The 18,282-nt window shown below is 39.7% G+C and overlaps 1 protein-coding gene across 1 annotated transcript in view; it reads left to right on the forward strand.

Moving 5' to 3' along the window:
• The window catches only part of SLC15A5 (solute carrier family 15 member 5), a 77,661-nt gene that overhangs the window by 17,641 nt on the left and 41,738 nt on the right, over window positions 1-18,282 (forward strand). Inside the window, exons 3-4 of the mRNA XM_008140455.3 lie at window positions 1,293-1,462; window positions 13,557-13,777. Coding sequence (XP_008138677.2) covers window positions 1,293-1,462; window positions 13,557-13,777 — 391 coding nt within the window. The remainder of the gene's footprint in view (window positions 1-1,292; window positions 1,463-13,556; window positions 13,778-18,282) is intronic.

An 18,282-nucleotide genomic window follows, 5' to 3' on the forward strand; every position in this document is an offset into this window, starting at 1 on the left:
GCCAGACCTGTGCACCCTCGCAGTCCGGGACCCCTCAGGGGATGTCCACCTGCTGGGAATCGGGCCTAAGCCAACAGTCGGACATCCCTCACGCAGTCCGGGATCCCTCACTCCTTACCGCCTGCTTGCTCGCTGCTCCTTAGTGCTTAGCTCGCTGCGTCTGCCCCCTGGCGGGGAGGGACCACGGCAGGGCTCCAGGGCATGTCCAGCCCATCTCACTCAGTCCCAATCGGCAGGACCCCAGCAGCAAGCTAACCTACCAGTCGGAGCGTCTGCCCCTTGGTGGTCAGTGCACGTCATAGCGAGAGGTTTAGCGGCCTTAGCATATCATTAGCATATTACGCTTTGATTGGTTGAACAGATGACCAGATGACCAAACACTTAGCATATTAGGCTTTTATTATATAGGATGGCAAAGTGAAGGGATTTTGCAATGAAATTAAGGTCTACTCAGTTACTTTTGAGATTATCAATGGGGAGATAGTCTTGGTACCTCAGTGGACCTGGTCTAATCAGGTAAGCCCTTTAAATTTTAGTGATAATGTAAGTGCTCTAAAACTTAGGTATATTAGTGTTTGGACAACTAAAACATTTATAATAGCTCATCAAACTATATATATAAATAGGTAAATTTTATTATATTTAATTTTACCTTAATAATTTTTAAGTTAATATTAAGGGCCCCTCTGCAATGAGATTCTAAGGGCAGGATTTAGACCCAATGAAAGGTTGAGAGATAGATGATTTCCCCAAACTTGCAAATCCTATTCGCAAGGAGGAGACACTAAAAGTTTTATTCAAATGACACACATTCCTTTGATTTAATGCATGGTACGAACATAACCTGAAGATTCCTGTGTTATCCCAGGAATAAATAAGAAGATTCAACTCTTTAACCATGTAACTTTCCAGGTTCATTGGGTGTATGCAGGTGTCTACGGCTTCTTTAGCTCCACAACACAGTTGAGAAGTTGCTGCAGAGACCATATGACCCTCAACGCCTAAGCTATTTATGTCAGGCCCTGTACTGAAAATACCTGTCAACTTCTAATTAGATAAAAGAGAATACACTTTCTACACATCTTCTAAATAGAAATGAAACAAAGATAATGAAACTATAAGACAGCTGATAACTATAAATTTATTTAGAAATCCAATAATATTTGGAAAATGTACTTGAGCTAACATGCCACAATTTTATAGCTTACATTTATATAAAAGCATTAAAATAAGCAGTTGTTATCTGAAGTAACTCAATGGCATTTTTATTTTTGTCTGTCTGTGTACCTCAGGTTTTATTGGATCATGAACCTAAATGCGACTGTTGTCTTTCTGGGAATATCTTACATTCAGTACTCAGGGGCTTGGGTCCTGGTTTTACTTATTCCCTTTATGTCTACACTTATGGCTCTGATAACTCTTCATATTATGCATTGTAACCTGATTTATCAGCCAGAAAAATGTAAGTAAATCACATTTTACATTAACTTTCTGGTTTTTATGGTTTTCTTGACATATCTCCTTCCTCCTTGATTCCCTGTAACTTCTCTTTCAATAGAATTTGTAGATTCCGCTAGATATTACACTTGGGAGCAACAGAGTCTGCAACAATATCAATAATCTCTATCTTCATTTAGTTTTCCCTTGTTAAATGGTTTTAATAATGGAATGTTTTAAACATAAACAAAAGTAGAAAAAATAATATATGAATCCCATCTATCCAGTTTTGAGCTTTAGCAATTACCAACTTATCTTTACTCACGTTTTTCTCATCCCTCCTGGCAATTTTCAAGCAAAAAAATATATATATCACAACAACAACAACAACAAATATATATATATATATATATATATACATATATATATATATTATAGAATTTAACTTATGTATGAGTGTATATAACGTACATGTTATATATTTTATTTTTAAAAAATAATCAAAATGTCATTATCACACACGATAAAAAAATTTCTAATATTTATTTAATTGAGCATTTATTAATGACACTAGTGGCCTGATGCACAAAATTCGTGCACGGAGGGGGGTTCCCTCAGCCCAGCCTGCACCCTCTAGAATCGGACATCCCTCTCGCAATCTGGGACCTCTGGCTCCTAACCACTCACCTGCCTGCCTGCCTGATCACCCCTAACATCTCTGCCTGCCTGCCTGATCGCCCCTAACTACCCTCCCCTGCCGGCCTGATCTTGCCCCCAACTGCTCTCCGCAGCCGGACTGATCTCGCCCCCAACTGCCTCTGCCTGCCTGATCACCCCTAACTGCCCTCCCTTGCTGGCCTGGTTGCCCCCAACTACCCTCATCTGCCGGCTTGCTATCACCCCCAACGGCCCTCCCCTGCCAGCCTGATCTTACCCCCAATGGCCCTCCCCTGCCGACCTGATCTCGACCCCCAACTGCCCTTCCCTGCCAGCCTGATCGCCCCTAACTGCCTCTGCCTGCCTGGTCTTGCCCCCAACTGCCCTCCTCGGCTAGCAAATTTGGTTCTGATTGGTCGGTTTCTATGCCAGTCAGCATCAAAAGCTCTGCCTCCTAGGCAGCCATTGGCTCCCCACAATTGACCCAGATTTGGTTCTGATTGGTCAGTTTCTATGCCAGTCAGCGTCTCTGGGCCTATCAATGGGGCCTGATCAGATAGGCACGGCTGATCAGCAGCCTCGGTGGATGTCTGGAGAAAAATGGAGGCATAGCTGCTGGCCCAGCCTGGAAAGAAAGAGAGAGGCAAGTGCTGATCAATAGCTGCCATACAGGCTATGGATCAGACCCTGCTTCTCTCTTCAGGCCTCTCTCCAGGCCTGATTTGCAGCCCCCTCAGCTGTCAGTTCTGGGTCACTGTGCCTGAAGCTGCAGCAGTCAGTGCTGGGTCGCCATGGCAACCCAGCGCTGACTGCATGACTGACTTCCAGTTGGTCAAGCCTCCAGTCATGACGGACCCAGGGTTTTTATATATTAGGATGAAATGCCTGGTCACTGTAAAGTGTCCTTAATTGTTCCCATTTTAAAATTTGTTTTGTTTTATACTTTATTCAAATCAAATGCAAATAAGGCTCAGATAGCCTAAATGGTAGATATGTCTCTTCAACCACATATATTCCCCCAAAGCATGGGACTACTTACTAGTACAACCAACCCTACCACATCTTCGCCCCTGTCTTTTCAAAAAAAATTGTTTAAGAAATCTGAACATTTAATACAGTATTTCCCTTAGTCTAGATTTTGCTGATTACATTCAACAGGTTTTTCTCCTCCTCATTTCCCATAAGTTATCTGATAGACCTAGACACTTAATCAGATTCAGATATTTCTTTTGGCAAAATTCCTTCATAGATGGTGTTATGATTGAACTCCAATCAAGAGGCAGAATGTCTGATTATCTCTGTTTTCTCAGGACCAGCACCTATTGGTGATTTTTACCCAAATCAACCACTGCATAGGGAGTTGCAAGGTGGTGATATTTTATATTTCTTTGCTTTTATTACCTGAAACTAGAGGCCTGGTGCACGAAATTCATGCATGGGGGGTGTGTCCCTCAGCCCAGCCTGGACCCTATCCAATCTGGGACCACTCGAAGGATGTCCGACTGCCCGTTTAGGCCATGGCAACCCAGCACTGACTGCTGCGGCTGCAGGTGCAGTGACCCAGTAGGATCGGGCCTAAACAGGCAGTCAGACATTCCTCTCACAATCCAGGACTGCTGACTCCCAACTGCTCGCCTGCCTGCCTTCCTGATCGCCCCTAACCACTTCTGCCTGCCAGCCTGATCACCCCATAACCACTCCCCTGCCAGCCTGGTTAATGACTAACTACTCCCCTGCCAGCCCAACTGCCCCCAACTGCCCTCCCCTGCTAGCCTAGTCACCCCTAACTGCCCTCCCCTGCCAGCCTCATCACCCCTAACTGCTCTCCCCTGCTCATCTGGTCCCCCGCAACTGCCCTCCCCTGTAGGCTTGATTGCCCACAACTGCCCTCCCTTGCAGGCCTGGTATCTCCCAACTGCCCTCCCCTGCTGGCCATCTTGTGGCAGCCATCTTGTGTCCACATGGGGGCCGCCATCTTTGACCACATGGGGGAAGCCATCTTGTGTGTTGTAGTGACAGTCAATTTGCATATTACTCTTTTATTAGATAGGATAATGTTTCAACAACTACTTACTTATACAGATATACAGTTTATATAAGAAAAAGAGACATCTATTTCCTTCCCTCTGTTTTTAGATTTTCAAGTTCATGAGTTGATCTTCAATATTTTCCAAAGGTAACCTATTAGTTGCCTTTTAAAAAATATATTATTGTTCATTCATGGGCATAAAATTTTTAATGTTTTTCAATCTACTACAATTATTGATGGTCAAATTGTTCCATAGTTAGGCAGTGAGGTCCCCTTCATGTTGGTGCCTGAGTCCTTCAGACAAACCTCAGGTGTTTTTTGTTTTTGTTTTTTCATATGTTTTTATTGATTTGAGAGAGAGAGAGAGGAAGGAAGGGAGAGGGAGAGAGAGAAAACATCAATCAGCTGCCTCCTGCAAGCCCCCTACTGGGATCAAGCCCACAACCCGGGCATGTGCACCAACTAGGGATTTAACTTGCAACCTCTCGGTGCATGAACTGAGCCACACTGGCCAAGGCAAGCCCCTGTTGTCTTTGACTGCTCCCATGCTTCCTTGTGTAAGATAGAATAGGATCATCATTTCCTTCCCTGAACTTTAAATCTACTCTTTCTCCAAAAAAAACCCTGTGTTTCTTTTCCTATATAATGCTATCTAGAGACTACAGTCTTGGCAATAGGGATGCTCATTGCTACTTAGTCTGTCACAGTTTCTAGGTCTTTCAGTGCACAAAGCTAGAAAATGTTCTTTTTTCCCATTTCTTTCTAAGAGAATAACCATTTGGATTATACTAATGCCCTAGTCAAAAGCAGTGCTATGGGATTATTACCTAACCTTATCAAACTTAGATCTTTTTCTACTTCTTCTCATGCCCTAATCCCAGTTCTCAATAACAGCAATATATTTGCATCTTGGCTTTATCTCAAAAGACACATTCAACAGTCTTAGACTAACACTACCACCAGCAACATGATTGTTTGAAAAGAGTTTCAAGATTTTTCTTGCAGGTTTTATTTCTTTATGGTATAACCCATAAGAATGTTCACTAAAATGATTATGTTTTAAAGTCATTTGGTATAGTTCCTTTCTATCTTGTTAAACCACTAACTTTATATACAATTAAGTGCATTTGTTCCATTTTTCTTTATACTTTTAGGTGTGTGTTTTTTATTTTAATTTTGTTTCTAATTATGTAAAATTTATGTCCGAAACAAGGTCTATATATTTCTATATTCTCTCCTATTGCTTTAGGTGTCAATTTACATATTTTTAAAGCATTATCATTCCTTTTTTAATGAAAGAAAACACTAAAATGTTATATGTGTGTATATGTGTCTCTATGTATATGTATTGCCTCCTTCTTATATAAGCAGTAGCACATTATTCACCCTTTTTCTCACCTTCATTTTTCATTTAATATAACCTAGGGGTTGCTTTATAACTATATATAAAAATATTCCCCATTTGTTTGTATCGCTGCATAGTATTCCATTGTGTGGTAAACCATTGCCTATTTTACCAGTCTTATATTGATACACATTTGGGTTGTTTCTCTACTTTTGCTGCTAAGTAGGTTCTAAGGAATAACTTGAAGTATACCTCCCTTTGCATGTTTCCCAGATGTCTTTAGGATAGATTCCTACAAATAGGATTACTAAATCAAAAAGTAAACCCATAGGTGACTTTGCTGTATATTGCCGAATTCCCTTCTAAAAACATACCATGCTGTATGTTTTCACCAAAATGTATGAGAATGCCTGTTTCCCCATAGTCTTTCCAACATGGTACACTGTCACTTTTCATTTTTGCCAATTTGAGGGTGGGAAATGGTATTTCACTGAAGTATCATTTCTTATCTTCTTTTAGTTTTCCCTCGTTAAATAGTTGACATCTCTCTTATTATGAGAAAAGTTGAACATCTTTTCATTGCTGTAGAGTAATTTGAATTTTTTTTACTGAACTATATATCTAGTACCATTTTTACTTCACATATCTAGTGCCGTTTTCCTATGGGGTTGTGGAATTTTTCATTTAATTTTTAGAAAACTTTTATATATTAAAAATGTTAACCCCCTGTATACAATAGTCGCAAATATTATATTCCATTTGTCATAAATCTTTTAACTTTGCTTCTTCTGTTATCATCCATAGAAAAGACTTATTAAGTTTGTTTATTTGCTTTGCTTTTGAGGGGCATTCATGTTTATAATTAAACTAGAGGCCCAGTGCACAAATTTGTGCACTGGTGGGGTCCCTCGGGCTGGCCAGCGATCAAGGCCTATCAGGGGGCTGGCCAGCTGGGGGGAGAAACCCCGAGAGATTGGCCGGCCACCCCCCCAATCAGGGCTTATGGGGGGCCAACCGGGAGGGGGGAAGGACTGTGGGAGGTTGGCCAGCCAGTCGGGGGGCGGTGCCGTGGGAGGTTGGCTGGCTGTGGAAGGTTGGCTGTGAGAGCACACTGACCACCAGGGGCCAGCTTCTGCATTGAGCATCTGCCCCCCCAGTGGTCAGTGCACATCATAGCAACTGGTCAACCAGTCGTTCCAATCATTTGGTTGCAAGGTTCGCTTAGGCTTTTATATATATATAGATTTATCAATCTTCTCCTTCATTGCTTCTAGAGTTTGAACCATGGTGAAAAGTTTTCCTCACTCCCAGATGATAAAGGAATTCATTCACATTTTCTTGTGGTGCTCATATTATTTTTTTAACTTCTACAACTCTGACGCATTTGGAAATTATATTAGAACTAGAGGCCCGATGCACAAAGATTCGTGCAAGAATAGGCCTTCCTTCCCCTGGCTGCCAGCACTGCCTTTGCTCCGGCCCAGAGCCGCCTTTCCGCCTTCGCTCCAGCCCAGAGCCACCTTCCACCTCTCACCTTGTCGCGTCAATTTGCGTATTCCCTCCTTATTGGCTGTGGGTGCTGCCACCATCTTTGTCACGAAGTTATGGTCAATTTGCATATTCCATCTTTATTATATAGGATAGGTTTTAAGTGAATTTATCTTTTTTCCATATGACTATAAATTTATCAAACTGATTTACTAAAAGTCTATATTTTCCCCACTCATTTGAGATATCACCTTCACTGTATACTGCCATTTACATTTCTAGAGTTTCTATTCTGTTCCCTTCCTTGATCTATTTATCTATCTTGTTTAACAATGACCTTAATTAAACATATTTTACTTTTGGTAGTACTTTTACTACTACCACTGTCTCTATTACTGATCTACACAATACCACTAGTAACAAGGCATTCATTTGTATTTTTAAAAATTAAGTGCCTTCATCAATGTCACTTCATTTTCACTATATACCTGTGAGGTAGGTAGGAAGAGCAGTCTATCTTTTTACAGGTGAAACTTTATATAATTTGCCTCTGCTACTGTAGCACCTACATATCTTTATCATATCACATTATACTGAAATGACCTATTTATGAATACAATTAGAAATTCCTATGTCTTACATGCTTAGAATATGGTAAATGCTCAATCAGTGCTTGTTATTGTTAAACTGAGTGTAGAGACAGATGCATAATTTATTAAATGATTTACCCAAGGCCTCCCAAAATGGCTAAAAGGGAACCAAAACCCAGGCCTTACTTTTGCTATATATTGCACTCATTTTATTACAGCACATACTGAAGCATGAAGCATAGAAAACAGCATCCACAGAAGCCTCTGACCCTGTCTCTCAGAGGTCCATGGTCTGTGGATCACAGCTAAGCAGTACATGCCCTCCTGGTAGTCTGTGCAATGGGTTCAACAAGCCAAAAGGTGTCTGAGAGATCTTCTCTGTCAGCCCCAAATAACAGAAAAGAGGAAAATTAAAGTGTGAGCTTTTATCGAAAAACCACTCTGACATTTGCTGGAGTATATAATCTATACTAATAAAAGGGTAATATGCTAATTAGACCGGGAGACCTTCTGGATGTCCTTCCAGACAAAGCCATGGTGGCGGGGCCGAGGCAGAGGCAGTTAGGGGCAATCAGGCCAGGAGGGGAGGGCAGTTGGGGGTGATCAGGCTGGTGGGGGGGGGCAGTTGGGGGCAAGCAGGCCGGCAGGGGGGGTCAGTTGGGGGCGAGCAGGCCGGCAAGGGGGGGCAGTTGGGGATGAGCAGGCCAGCATGCATAGTGGTTAGGGGTGATCAGGCAGGCTGGCAGGTGAGCCGTTAGGAGCCAGTGGTCCCAGATTGTGACAGACATCCCCCAAGGGGTCCCAGATTGGAGAGAGTACAGGCTGGGCTGAGGGACATCCCCCTCACGTGCATGAATTTCGTGTACCGGGCCACTAGTTATCAAATAATTCTCTTTGTGTTTGTGTGTGTGTGCATGCTATATATGTATATAATGTGTAGATTCAAAATTTCTAAGTAACTATTTAGTATACATCCATTTGCTTTTCAATCTCATGTTTGAAAAAATATTCATCTAAATAAAGAAATAAAATTATTCAAGTTATACAGATATATGTCATTAATTGCCAGCCTATTGTGATTCACATGTTAAATTTTTTAACATGCAATAAAGTAAGCTTGCTTTGGACATTGACCAAAAAATTTATTAGCTGCTAATAAAAGTGTAACAGGAAATGTTTGTCACTGGTTTACTATACACAATACTCTATAAAGTGAATATTTTGTAGTTTTTTTCATTTTGTTTTGTGTTGCCAAGTTATAAGATCACCCAACTCTGATGAAGTAAAACTCTTCCCTCTCGCAAAGTATATAATCTTTATTTTGGCTTCTTCCTCTCTGATGACTAAATTGGAAATTCCTCAAAGCTGTAATTCAAAGCCATAGGTGACCTTAAAGAAATGATTTTTTATATGCTACCTTTTATTTTAAGGTAACTTTTCAAATGTGGACCATGCATTCCATTATGTTTAGCTGTCAAGCACGGCCTTCATTTGCATTTCTTCCCACTGCTATAATTTTGAGAACTGGCAGGTGACCAAAGAAGAAAAAATGTGCATCTACCATCTAGAGTGCAATGTAGGCTTTTTTATTATAATTAAGTAGCATAGATATTCATGATTAGATGAAGGTCAGAGGAGCAGAACATCAGAGCCAAGGACTTGAAGGTACAAAGAATAGAAAAATTGCTTTCTAAAGTTTTTTTTTTTAATAGTAATGGTGACAATCTTTAAGTTTTGCAATAAAACACTTTAAATAGCTCATCTGTTTTATTTTAAAATGTGCACGGCTGGTGTGCTTGCACATTTAAACTGGAGCTTGAAGTCTCAGTTGCATTTTCATTCCTTTTTTTTTTTCACCTTCCCATTTCTGCTCCTGGTGCAGAAAAGCAATTTGGGAATTATAATGACAATGGATTTTTTTTAAAGGCTGAGTCTACATGACACCCAAAATTATTTGTACTGAGGCATGAGTTTTCTATTAAGTCTAATGGATTAATCCAAGGAGGCAGTGTGATGTGTAGATGGAGATGTTTTCAACTCCTAATTTTCAGTGGTAACTCTGCGATTTGATAAGACAGGAAGATTACTGTACAGTTTCTTTGCTTTCCCACTCTAGCTTATTGGCTCTCTTTCAGTCCAGCTGTACAATTTAGGTTTATTACTTCTCCAGCCCTCTGACTTACAATGCACATTGTTTACTCTTCCTCCACCTCCTTGGCTAAGTTTTCTCCTCCTAATTGATGCAGAGCCCCAGGATTCATTCCAGGGACCCTGGCTCTTCTCTTCCCACCCTCTTTCCTTAAGTAACCTCTAGTCCCATAGTTTTTAATGCCAACTATACACCAAGCGCTCAGTTTCATATAGGCCTCTCTTCTTACCTTGAAACTCATGTACCTGACTTCCTATTCAACTTTTTTTTTTTTAATCCTCACCCAAGGATATTTTTTCCATTGATTTTTAGAGAGAGTGGGAGGGGGAGGGAGACACAGAGAGAAACACTATGTGAAAGAGACACATCGATTGGTTGCCTCCGGTATGCCCCGGACCAAGGCCAAGAGTCTGCAACCAAGGTATGTGCCCTTGACTTGAATCAAACCTAGGACCCTTCAGTCCACAGGCCAATGCTCTGTCCACTGAGCCAAACCAGCTAGGGCCCTATTCAACATTTTGACTTGGTTATCTAAATCTCAAAGTTAACCTGACCAAAACTCAACTCTTGATTCTTCTAACTTCAAATTTACTCCTTTCTTATCTTTTCCATCTCAGTGTAAGTCACCAACACCCAGTTGTTCAGGATAAAAAAAGTAGCCATCCTCAATTTTCTCATTTCTTCAACTGCTTTTCACATCAGAAAATGCTACTGATTGTTCAAAAGCACTTCTTATCCTGTTCGCTTCTCTTCATTGCAACTACTATGTCCAAGTTATCATTACCTTTTGTCTATCTCCTAGCTTCCTCTCTGATTCCTAAAATCCATTATCCAACCAGAGTTTCAGAGTAAATTTTTAAAAAATATACATCTTTACTCTGCATAAAACATCTTAATGGTCTCCCATAACACTAAGGATAAAATCCAAGCTCCTTGCCCTGACCCCTGACCAACTATTGGACCGCATCTCCTCCTAATCTTTTTCTCACTAACTGAGCTACTGCCTCATTGGTCTTAACTGTTCCTGAACTTCTCCCAGGTCATGACATGCCTGGTATATGCTTTCTGCAAGGGTCTTCACTTACTTCCCATCTATTCCATCCTCAGTTCAAATTTCAACTTTTAAAGTCTCCTCTACACCAAACCCTACAATGGGTCTCTAACTTATCTATTTTCTTTTTATCATTGGGTTTGTCTAATATTTTCTTGCTTGCTTACTGTCACCCCCAGTAAAACTTAGATCTTGCTTACTGCTATATTTTTAAGGCCTAGAAAAGTCCCTGGCACACAGTAGGTACTTAATAAGCATATTAAATGAATAAATAAGTGCATTCACATTTGTTTGGCATCAATTATGAGCACTCACAGTGCTGGCTCAAATTTTAGACCTCATTCATGCTTAATCATTTCTTGTTCTTAACCATTTTGTTTTTTATTGCTTCATATCACCACATCAGATATAATTTTACTTATTTAAATAAATTCCTTTTTCAAAGTGTGTATTCAGTTGAAGACAGTGCTACTCAAAGCCTGATCCATGGAGCAGTGCTGATCAATAAACTGTTTATTGCAACAAAATAAATACAGACAATGAAAGAAAAGATGTAGAAGTATTTATGAGAAGTTGCATTTTATGTCTGCTGAATCTAATAATAAAAATATAAGGACTTATATTTGGAATGTCTTTGCTTCTTATTTTATTCTTTTGGTAGTTCACTTTTATTGTATTTCACAGATGCATTGACCATAATAGTTAAGAATTTTTTTTTAAATCTTAGCTTTTAACACAGCTAGTTTAAGATGTACTATTCTAAGCTATCTCTCTTTATAAATAATATATAGCAATATTTAACTGTTTAATACAATTATAGGTATCAATTTATCTTGCATAAGAGCAGATCCAAATTTACTTTGCAACAGATATATTTGTTTATACATAAAAAATGAAGAGTTTAAAACAAATATTTGATAAAGTCCTTAAATTTGAAATATAGAAAGAAAAATATCTTCAGAAATAGTCTTTCATTCTGCAAATAGTTATCATTTAATAATAAAGCCTGTTTGAAAGTATAGAGTAAGTTGAATTGATGCCAGTAATAACCCTGGCATGAATTCTATCTATCTACCCAGCCCTGTTTTGCAAGAGTTGAGCAGAGAACAGGTTGATAAGAAATGAAGACAAAATCATAAGGAAATGTCAGGAAGGTAAGCCTCCTAGCCCAGACCTGTTCAAATTTGGTGTCTAGTCTGCTCATCAAGACATTCTCAGTTCTCATCCTACTAAAATCTTAAGTAAACTAATTGAAGTAGCTAGGAAAGTCTCATAAGAGAGCAATTCTTCCTGCAGTAATAAAGAGATATCCCTATTACTTTTTTCCTAAGAGATACAAACCTTGGCCACTTATAGGTGCTTCTGTCCCTTTGACCTTCTCAGTCCCTGGGCCTTTTATTTGTGTCTGGAAATAGTGACTAAAAAGAGATAATAGTGACTGCACATATGAGCCCATCTCGCATCAGCAATTACCCAACATACTTCCACTTGACCTCTCAACACACTTCACAGAGGCCACCAAAGAGCCACTGCTGTAATAATTCTTGGTCACTAATAATTTGGACTGGATTTGATTCAGTGACTAAGAGGTAAAAGGCTCCATATTCAATTACCAGGCCCCAGCTTCCACAATTAATCAAAGGCTGACATAATAGATCTATTACAACTCTGAAAGAAAAGACCAGGTCAAATCAATATAATCATTCTAACCATAAAAAGAAATATTAATATTCTTTATTCAAATATAAAATTCAAAACTCTATGGTATTTAAATGAACTTGGTTAGAATGCATTTCATCGAGAATTTTATTCTAGGAAACTTGAACATAATCAAAATGACAACCACACTCTACTTTGAGTTTTTATAGCAGCCTTCTTTGGAGAAACTCAGACATTTTCACATCTACTTTACCATTTACCCTGAAACTAAGGTTTGGTGTCTAATGTAATTTGTGGAAGGATATATCTGGTCAAAGGGGTTCTGTAAAAAAATTGTAATGATCATCATAACACAACTGAATAGCAGTGGTCTTTTATCTGTCCTGTATCAAGAAATCCTAAGAGAGTCAAAGAAAAGGTGGAATATGAATCATAAAAGAAGCAACAATGCTGTTGCAAATCATTAGCAGTAAGGGACTGCAAACATCTAAAGCATTACAATGCTTCTACTACTAAAGCGACAGACATATAAACTCAGAGGAAACTACTGGAAAAGTCAAAAACCCACTAATCCAATCTGAACTTTTAGTGACACTATCAACATGTAATAAAGTCATCTGAAGAGTTCAAAGTTTAACCTTATGTCTGAAATTTAAGGATAAAGTCAAAGCAGAGAACACATTTCCCTTCATCTCCATGTCAAAATAAGAAACCACCTTCTACATGACAAGTAATGTGAAGATTATTTATATAACACTTTGTATTAAAAAATTGTACCAGTTCTTTGTGTTAAGACTGTAAAAGAAAGTTCAGGTTGTCTTATCCATTAATGAGTTAGAGACTTCTGAGAGATTCTAAAAATTTTACTTTGGTGTTTTTTTGTTCTCCTTTCTTCCCCTTTTCAATATGTTCCCATTGATCTTACCTTTTTCATGTTTTACATCAGCTGTCAAGTACCACCTTGGGCCGGTCACCAAAATGCCAGAACCCTTGTCAGAGCTTGTTTCTTTGAATTCAACCCCTTGGGTGCTAAAGCCTTCTCAATCACTTTACTGTCCTTCATCCATACAATTGTCATCTTTCTGATTGACATCTTGGGAAATGAAAGAACAATTCCTTTACTAATACATACTGTCTCCAATTATGTGCAGGTTGCTCCCTCCTGACAACCTTTGGGGTGTTTGTTAATGCACTGAAAACATGCTGTCTGCGATATTGCCATCTTCGTGGAAATTTGACGAGCTGGTTAGAACATGCTAAGGAAAAGAATGGTGGCAGCTACAGTGAGCTCCACGTGGAAGAGACAAAATGTTTCCTCAACCTTCTCCCTCTCATCATTTTTCAGCTTCTTTACAAAATGTGCATTATGCAGGTAAGGAAGGGTAATTAGTACTACCCACAAGAACAATAAAATAATGGCATATTAACAAATAAACACTTGTTTTCATCCCAGCAAACATTTCCCATACATTTCATCAGGCAGTTAAACTGTAAATGCTTCTAATTATTACAGGCTCTAATTTCAAGAGCTAAGTGGGGGCAGGTAGAGGCATACCTGAGGAGAATCTTGTTATGTTTCTACCATAGAACTATAATCATCTGGTGGTAGGTGCAGACAATACTTCAGAGTGCATAAGAGCAGCAAATAAAAATATGAGCCCTATGAGCAATTACCCAACCTCCCTTTAGCCAAAGGTTTTGCCTTCCTCCCTCATTAAGCCTTTAAAAACTGCTACAACAAGTAGCTAAATTGACTGATTTGAGTACCACCCCCACTGTACTCTTAAGTGTAAGTACTAATAAGCAAGTGATTCTCTCCCTACCCACTCGCAGTACCTGATGAATTAGTCAGTCCCTATGCTGTGGAGCAATCAGAGGAAAAACACTAAATCCAAAGTATCTTTTATAAATGTATGCTATTTAAACAATTTTTGATGTAATAATGCTCAAAGGTTAACACACTTGTGAAGAAATATTATGATTTCTTAATATAGTCTCATATATCAAATGATTACAAAAATCCTTGAAGAAATTTGGGACTGTCTTTGTTGCTAACTCCCAACTTGGAATTTAGATGGCTACTGAGTGAGTTGTATTGATATATCATAGAGCTGAGAAGAAATTTAGAGATTAACTTACTCAACCACTTCATTTGTTGAAAAGGAAACTGAGGCTCAGAAAAATTGATTTTGGAGGGACACAGCCATTCTTGGAACACAGCCATTCTTGTTTGTTTGTTATACTGTGTTCTACTTATAAAAACAGCACAATTGAGTAATTGAAATCGAATCCGTATGTGGATATAATTTCTATCTGATCCTTTACAGACACGTTTGGTGACCCTTACTCTAAACACGCATGAAAGCCAGGCTGACTGAGTAGATTCAAACTTCCTCCTGACTCCACAATAGTAGTTGGCACAAAAAACCAATAATATTATCCATATATATGATAATCAATAGCATTAAAACAATTTAGAATGAAAAAAATTAATGAGCACAAAATCACTAAGTGATTTATAGCTGGCCTTGACTTTTCTATACAAGTAACACAAATTACTGATTCTTTATCTTCATAATGTAGTGACACCTGATATTTCTTTTGACTGAGCCTTCTCTGAAAAATGTCATATATTTTTTAATTTGACACAAATTACAATAAATTCTGATAAACTAATTTGTAAGCATCTCACCAAATCTAGGGGCCCATTTTATTGCAAAGAACCAAAATGAATACTTATTGACAACCTATGTGTCATAGCTTCTTAAAGATGACTTCACAGTATCTAATTTAATCCCCACAGCAAGCCTACATAGCTCATACTGTCATCCTAAATCTGAGGCTCAAGAGACATTAAATGACTTGTAACTTGCTCGAGGTCACCATACTAGTATGTGGCATAGCGCCCATTCCAACACAGAGCTGATATCAACTCCCACACTCTGCTATTACCCACAATGCCTTTCTTGCAGCTGGGTTAAAAATACAGACTATATAGGTTCCACATTATATACAGTAATGTTTGTCAGAAACTTCAAAGAAAATAGTTAGAAAGTACTCAAGAGACGCAAAGCAAACTTCCATTGGGATAGGCTGGAATTAGATTTTTGCTTCCAGAAGAAATAATCACCAGTATAAAGATCATCAAAGAACCAAGAATAAAACATCATAGAATTTCACATTTTAAATTTAGTAGCCATTATTAACCTTCAGTTCCAAGACATACATTAAAAAATATGTTGATATGAAGGCCAATAATGTTGCCATTTGACATTCCTTGGCCATTCAAAGGTGAAAATAAATCTCTATTGATAGCAATTATTTCTGAATACTTGGAGGCTTGTCTGAAGTAAAAGTATTTAAAATTTTAAAAGGGGATGATTTCAGAACTTGAGGCAGAAGCAAAATGATTTCAAGCTTTTAAGACACTGGAGCCTTTTCTTAGATTAGGCAATATATTAATATTGCTTCACTAAAGATTAATAGTACATTTGCCACATTATTAAGTTAACAGGTTTCTATGTCTGTGATTCATGCTGATAATAACTTTATTCCTATTAACAATAATTCTCACTTGAAATCAGTAACAGAAACTTCCAGGTTGTGCTGGGAGCCTTTCAGTCTTATAGTGGTTCTGCTGCCAGCACGTTTTAAAAAATATATACATCATTCATTTCCCTCTGATTGAGCAATATGTGCCTAATAAGTTTATTGAACTAGCTAATGTTCCCTTCACCTTTGCTATCTGTACCCAAGCAAAACAATCCTTGTTTACAACCCCATGGGTCAAATTAAAGATTGGAAGATAAATTATCACCAGGACAGCCCTAACTGGTTTGGCTCAGTGGATAGAGCAACAGCCTGAAGACTGAAGGGTCCCAGGTTCGGTTCCGGTCAAGGGCATGTACCTTGGTTGCGGGCACATCCCCAGTAGGGGGTGTGCAAGAGGCGGCTGATCGATGTTTCTTTCTCATTGATGTTTCTAACTCTCTATCCCTCTCCCCTCCTCTCTGTAAAACATCAATATAAAATATTTTTTAAAATAAATAAATAAATTATCACCAGGACATATTTTATATATAAAAAAAAAATCTCATTGAAAATGTGGTCCATTCCTACATAGTAATAGGCTCATTGTACAATTGGTGGGTTAACAGCTGTACTGACTTATGACTGATTCTATACCCTCTCAAATTGCACAATTAATGATAGAGAAAAAGCTAGTGAAGGTTTCAAATGGGAAGTTATCTTCTGGATGTTTGAGCAAGGCTGCCCTCCCTGGATGGTGGAGAGACAGGAATCTTGAGGTAGTTCCCACACTATTAAGAAAAATTGGAGAATCCACTCCTCAAGAGCAAGACTCGTATTGACTTTTCCTCCAAGCCACTTAGTAGCTTTGTGTGCTACTGAGAATTAAAGAAATTCTCTGCTCCTAATGATAATGATAAAGATTTGATTATTTCAACAAAGCTCATAAACTAGAAAAATGTAGAGGGGCCCCCTTTTCCATGACAATGTGCTTTAGTTCTGATGTTATAGCCTAACAACAGGTTTGGAATATGAGAGGTTCCAAGTTAGGCTTAGAGTTTTAGTTAGTATTTGAGTTATTTTAAAAATGAAGACATTCTAACTCAACTTTGAGGACTTGGAGTGAGGCAGAGCATTTCTTTTTTCTTTCTTTCTTTCTTTTTTTTCCCCTTATCCACTGCTTTTTCATGTAGTTCCCTTTCTGGTTCTCTAGTGCCACATATTGATTTAAAAGGAGAGGAGAGCCCTAGCCCATTTGGCTCAGTGGATAGAGTGTTGGCCTATGGACTGAAGGGTCCTGGGTTTGATTCTGGTCAAGGGAAGGTATCTCTGTTGCAAGCTCTATCACCGGCCCTGGTTGGGGCATGTGCAGGAGGCAACCAATCGATGTGTCTCTCCCTATTCCATCCCCGTTCCTTGCACTCTCTCCAAAAATCAATGGGAAAATATCCTCAGGTGAGGACTAAAAAAAGAAACAAAGAAAGGAAGAAATGTTCTGGAACTCACCAAGAGAAATATATATATTAGAGGCCCAGTGCATGAAATTCATGCACTGGAGGGGGGTGTCCCTCAGCCCACCCTGCACCCTCTCCAATCTGGGACCCCTCAGGGGATGTCTGACTGCCAGTTTAGGCCCAATCCCACAGGACCTAAACTGGCAGTCAGACATCCCTCTCACAATCTGGGACTGCTGGCTCCCAACCAGTCACCTGCTTGCCTGCCTGATTGACCCTAACTGCTTCTGCCTGCCAGCCTGATCACACCCTAACCACTCCCCTTCCAGCCTGATCAACACCTAACTGCTCCCCTGCCAGCCCAATTGCCCCCAATTGCCCTCCCCTCTGGCCTGGTCACCCCCAATTGCCCTCCCCTGCTGGCCTGGTCCCCCCCCAACTGCCCTCCCCTGCAGGCCTGGTCGCCGCCAACTGCCCTCCTGTGCCAGCCCAGTTGCCCCTAACTTCCCTCCCCTGCAGGCCCAGTCACCCCCAACTGCCCTCCCCTGCCCTCCTGGTCACCCCCAACTGCGCTCCCCTGCAGGCCTCGTCCCCCCCAACTGCCCTCCCCTGCAGGCCTGGTCCCCCCCAACTGCCCTCCCCTGCTGGCCTAGTTGCCCCTAACTGCCCTCCCCTGCTGGCCTGATCACCCCTAACTGCCCTCCCCTGCCAGCCATCTTGTGGTGGCCATCTTGTGACCACATGGGGGAGGCCATCTTTGACCACATGGGGGTGACCATTTTTGTGCGAGGATGTGATAGTCAATTTGCATATTACCTCTTTATTATATAGGATATATATAACTAAGAGAACCAAATAAAAAAGGAATTTAAAAAATTTTTAAAGGAGAGTAGAG

The sequence above is a fragment of the Eptesicus fuscus genome, chromosome 7 (genome assembly GCF_027574615.1).
Source record: "Eptesicus fuscus isolate TK198812 chromosome 7, DD_ASM_mEF_20220401, whole genome shotgun sequence".
Lineage (NCBI taxonomy): Eukaryota > Metazoa > Chordata > Mammalia > Chiroptera > Vespertilionidae > Eptesicus > Eptesicus fuscus.